This window comes from Antrostomus carolinensis, unplaced genomic scaffold, assembly GCF_000700745.2.
Source record: "Antrostomus carolinensis isolate BGI_N321 unplaced genomic scaffold, ASM70074v2 scaffold13946, whole genome shotgun sequence".
NCBI lineage: Eukaryota > Metazoa > Chordata > Aves > Caprimulgiformes > Caprimulgidae > Antrostomus > Antrostomus carolinensis.
The window spans coordinates 1-5,447 of record NW_010319871.1 but is presented as its reverse complement, the minus strand read 5'-3'; the positions used below and the strand labels follow the sequence as shown (position 1 = coordinate 5,447).

Sequence of the window (5,447 nt, the reverse complement as noted above, 5' to 3'; positions counted from 1 at the left end):
ATTCAAAGAGGTGTTTCCCCATCACTTATGGCTCAGTTTGGTCTGGAGGTGGGTCCACCTTGGATCCAGGGGACCTTCACAAAGCTTCTCACAGGAGCCATCACTATAACCCCTTCTCCCTACCAAAACCAGCCCCTCCACACAAACCCAACAGAGATGTTTAGAAGGAACCAGGTCCTTCAGAGTCAGATTGATCCCTCAAGATGCTTTTCTAGTATTTTGACATGAAATTTTACATTTTTACACGATTATATATTCCCTTCAGGAGGTTCCTCAAGTCTCGGGCAATAAAGCAGAGTCAAGGAGCAGCGGTTGGAGCTGCAACCCCGTTGCGATGACCATGAAGGAAACTGAAGAGCAGCTGCTGCTGGTGAGCAGGGAAAACCAAGTGCTGAAGATCAAGGTGAGTTCTGGGTTGGTTTTTATTTAAAGTTTCAGATGAATATATGTGCTTTGCAGCCCAGTTCAAGTAGGGTTCCAGTTGCTCCATCCCAGTGTCTGTTCAGTAGGGGTCTTTCCTTCAGGGAAGGGACAGACTCTGCTTTGCTTTCCCAGCTGCTAAAAACTCTGGAATTCCAGCAGGCAACAAAATTTCTGTCAAAATCTGCTTTTGGGGACATCTTTGTCACTGGAGGATGGCTCAGTACTGAATAAATCTGCATCTAGCTGGGAACTCAAATTTAGTGGGGAACTTCTAGTGGAAGGTGTCCCTGCTGCTGGCAGGGGGGTTGGAACTGGATGAGCTTTAAGGTCCCTTCCATCAACCCAATGCCACCATGACCACTAAACCATGTCCTGAAGTGCCATGTCTACATGTTTTTTGAACACCTCCAGGAGTGATGACTCCACCACGGCCCTGGGCAGCATCTTCCAATGCTTGACCACTCTTCCAGTGAAGAAACTCTTCCTAATATCCAACCTAAACCTCCCCTTGTGCAACTTGAGGTCCTTCTGATAACATACTCTTATTTTTTCTAGCTGGAAGCCACGAGAGAAGCAGGGGTACAAGCTCTCAGATCTGCCTCCCAGAAACTGTATCACAATTACCAGACTCGGTCAGAAGAACTGAAAAGAAGCCATGAGAATGAGAAGAAGCAAATACAGGTGGAAATCTCCCTGACGTGTGGCCATGACCATCCTGTTCCGTATCGAAATGTTCACGTGAGCTCTGGCTCCTTGTGTTGAGAACTTTGACTTAGGAGCTACTGAGCGTCCTCTGCGAGCGCAGTGGGGGAGTTACATGGGAAAATTAACAAGTATTTTGGTTTTGTTCCTGATTTGTGGAATTGGGTTGGTAAAGTTGGCTCAGAATTCCTGGAGCCACTACGATAGCTCCATCTCTATCCATCTGCTGCGTTCATGGAATGGCCTGGATTGGAGAAGATCTTTAAGATAATGGAGTCCAACCATGAACCCAACACTGACCAGTCCCCGACTGACCCATGTCCCTCAGCACTATGTCTACACGACTCTTCAATCCCTCCAGGGATGGGGACTCCACCACTGCCCTGGGCAACCCCTTCCAATGCCTCAGAACCCTTGCAGCAAAGAAATTCTTCCTCACATCCCATCTCAACTGCCCTGGCCACAACTGGAGCCCATTTCCTCTTGTCCTGGCCCTTGGGCCTTGGTTGAACAGACCCACCCCCACCTCTCTCCACCCTCCTCCAAGGGACTTGCACAGAGCCACAAGGTCTCCCTTCAGCCTCCTTTTCTCCAGGCTCAACCCCCCCAGTTCCCTCAGCCACAAGGGAACTCAGCACACTTGTGCTCCAGACCCTTCCCCAGCTCCGTTCCCTTCTCTGGACACACTCCAGCACCTCCATGTCCTTCTTGGAGTGAGGTTCACCAGCTCCCAGTATGTCTAGACTAACACCCTTCTTGTTCCCAGGCCTACAATCTCCAACAAGAAGAGAAGCTCCAGGAAAGTGAAGAGAACACCAACCACCTCGCTGAGGGCATCAGGGAAAAATGCAGCCGCATCGCAGAGATGGAGAAGCGCGTGCAACGGATGGAGGAGGTACGTCCACCTGCTTCTCCTGTCCATCTGTCCTGGCACCAGGAGTCGATGCTGGTGGGGAATCCCAGACTGGTTTGGGTTGCTCAAAGCCTCATCCAACCTGGCCTTCAACACTTCCAGGGAGGAGCAGCCACAGCTTCCTGGGATTTCCCAGTAATTCCTGTAGCAATCTGACCACCACTTACACAAAAACTTGCAGAATATTCATTTTCCTTGATTACAAATATTCTTGGGTGGTTTTCTTTGAGCTGGAAGAAGCAATGGCTCCATGCATGGTATTTATGGTTGGATTAGATGATCACGATGGTCTTCTCCAACCAAACATTTTCTGCTGTACACACCCCAAACCGGTGGGAATTACTCTTAAAATTCCATTTGAAGTTAAGGTTTTTTTCCCCATCCTGGGATTACTGTAAAGACAAAGTCAATGAGTTGATTTCCACCCCACCACATCCAGCTCATCTTTCTGATACTAAGACTTTTGTCATCAGTTTTGTTCAGATTTTTTTCCCCTCTGTGGACAAGTTTTTGGGTCTCCAAGCATGAACTTTCACAAGACCTAAAGATTTTGCTAATTAATTAGAGGGAAAACTTATTTTAAGAGACTTTGTGGACTTTTCTGATGGTAAATCGGTACTATCACCCCTTCTGGATTCAGTTCAGAGAGGTCAGACTGGTTTGTATCTCCAGCTGATGGTGACATTGGTCGATGTGGGTGGTTTGGGCTGAATTCTGCCTGTTTTCAGACACTGAGTGGAACCATTGAAGGTAGAACCAATTTCCTCTTGCTCATCGAATGGCAGGAAGCTTCATATCATTTTTCTATAACTTGAATTCTTTCCTTAGGAAAAGAAAAAGCTGCTAGAGAAGAAGATGTCATTTGAGAAGCTGCTTCAAGAGATGATGTCAAGGAACGAAGACAGCAAACGGTGATGAAATGCGTGTGATGAAGTGTTTTCCTTTCATTCTGGGGGATTATTTCACGTAGGGTACCAGACAATCAACTTCCTTCTGGTAATAAAATGATTGATGATGACAGCAACTGGTTCAAAACCTGATTTATCCTCATTGCTTGAAGAAGCCAAGACAGATGTTGATGTCCTCCAGTTCATTGATGTCCTCCAGCTCTTCGATGTTGCTTCTACTTGAATTCCCAGTACTTCTCCTCCCACCTCGCGTGCACAGATTGCTTCTCTCCTGATTTTCACGTGGGGTTGATGCTGATTTGGTGACCTTCTGCCTGCAAACAGAAGTTACTTTATTATTTATTGATGAATTTACTTCTCAACAGCTAGTAAGGGTGGTCCCACCAGGGAAAAGATCTCTCAAACAATGGTTTTATTGGTTCTGCTTGATAAAGAAGGCTTTATACTTGTGGTTCTCCATGAATTACAGCTGTGTATCCTCAGGAACATCCTTGCTAGCGACAAGCTGAGGTGGGAAAGTGTCCAGGTGGGTCAGTGATCCATGGGGATTGAATTTGGGATGCTGTGCTGCTCTCACCCATAGGTGCCTGGATCTCCAGAGGCAGATTTTCACCCTCCAGGAGCAGATCTCTCACCTGCAACGCTTGATCCAGACGCAACACCATGGCCTACGCGATGTGATACAGGAGGTCAGGGCAGGTCTTTGGTGGTTGGGAAAAGCAACTGGAGAAACTGGGATGAGGGCTCTTGCCTTCAGTGGATGTGCTGGGGGTGAGCACTGGCTCGGTTTTGTGCGCTCTGTGTTCGACATCCAGATGTGTTTCAACGTTAGGATGGGAAGAGCACCCCAAAAATGGGGTTGCTGTGGTGAAGTCAGGGATTTATCCAGCTCATAAACCTGATACTTGAATAGAGAAGTCATTGGGCATCTAGAAAAGGTTGGGTTCACCAAGAGTGGATCCTGTCTGTATGACACTGCTGATGGCTTGGCAGCTACTCCAAATTAATATCATAGAATCACAGGCTGGTTTGGGTTGGAAGGGACCTTTCATGGTCATCTAGTCCAACCCCCCTGCAGTGACAGGGACATCTGCAACCAGATCAGGTTGCTCAGAGCCCCGTCCAACCTGACCTGGAATGTTTCCAGGGATGGGGCTTCTACCACCTCTCTGGGCAACCTGGGCCAGTGTCTCAGCACCCTCATGGGAAAAAATGTCTTTTTTTTGGATCTGCTGGAGATATTTTTTTGAGGATGAGGAGGGAAAGGCTCAAACCTCTCCTGAAAGCCTGGCTGCAGCAAATCATAGGATCTTTTGGTTGGGAAAGACCTTTGAGATCATCAAGTCCAACCTGTCCACTGCTAAACCAGATCTCTGAGCACCTCATCTACCCAGCTTTTAAATCCCTCCAGGGATGGGGACTCCACCACTGCCCTGGGTAACCCCTTCCAATGCCTCAGAACCCTTTCAGTGAAGATATTTTTCCTGATATTCCACCTGAACCTCCTCTGGTTCTTCAACTGAAGACCTGAAGCCCCTCATTCCCACTCCCAGATAACCTGTTTCTGTTGCTGGACATCTTCTTCTTCTCTTTTTCTTTCCCTTTTCTTTTCTTTCACCTTGAAACACCAATTTTGTGTTAGAACACTAAGGCAGCAGCCCACAGCCAACGTCGCTGATGTAAACTGGTTTGTGACGAACCAGGGCTTTTGGTTTTAAATGGAAATTAATAAATTGAGGATTATAAAATATGATAAAAATGATGATTTCTTTTTTAGCTTCTTCCATTTTCCATTGTTCCTGCAAGGAACTTTAATACAGATTAATTCCCAGCGCTGCCACGCAGAAGGAAAGTCAATCAGGGCAGCAGATAAAGATGTTCCCATGAATATTTCCAGAATTATTATTAATTTTCATTGCCATCAATCAATCAATCAATTAATTTGAGTTTTGCTGCAGGAAAAGACGAGGGATTTGAGTGGTTGGTGATTCCCCTGGTGTGGAAAGACAATTAATTCAGTGGGTTTTATTTGACAGAGAGAGATAATTTTTGCTTTGATGTATTAAAACTTCTTTCTTTCTGAACTTTCAGGCAGAGGAATTGAACGAGGAACTCAGGAGCCAAGAGAAAAAAATCGAGAGCCTGACAGAGAAGCTGACTACGCTGGAGGCACAGGTAAGGTCAGAAAGGACATAGAACTATCCATGGGAGACACCAAAAGTTCTCTACAATCAGGGGAACCTTCATGCTGCTGGGCTTGTGTCAGAATGACCCTGTCCAGGTGGTATTCTTTTAAACTACATCTTTCATTTAGTTAAAAAAACCCCCAAAACAAATCAAAAGAAACAAAAAAACCACAAAAAATTCCCTCAAAACCTTCTTGGAGGAGCAGCAGGTCCTAGTTGGCCATCCAGGCTTGGCTCTTGGCTGCAATGTTCTGCTCCAAGGGGTTTATTTTATTTTAGATTTTTTATTTTAGATTTCTTATTTTAGATTTCTTA

The 5,447-nt window shown here is 46.0% G+C and overlaps 1 protein-coding gene across 1 annotated transcript; it reads left to right on the top strand.

Moving 5' to 3' along the window:
* Window positions 1–265: 265 nt before the first annotated feature.
* CCDC68 (coiled-coil domain containing 68) lies at window positions 266–5,121 on the top strand (the record flags this gene model as incomplete). The annotated part of the gene is made up of 6 exons (XM_010169423.2): window positions 266–403; window positions 979–1,104; window positions 1,892–2,020; window positions 2,867–2,949; window positions 3,530–3,635; window positions 5,038–5,121. Coding segments are annotated over 6 exons (666 nt in total), but the record flags the coding sequence as incomplete, so codon positions are not given.
* Window positions 5,122–5,447: the final 326 nt, after the last annotated feature.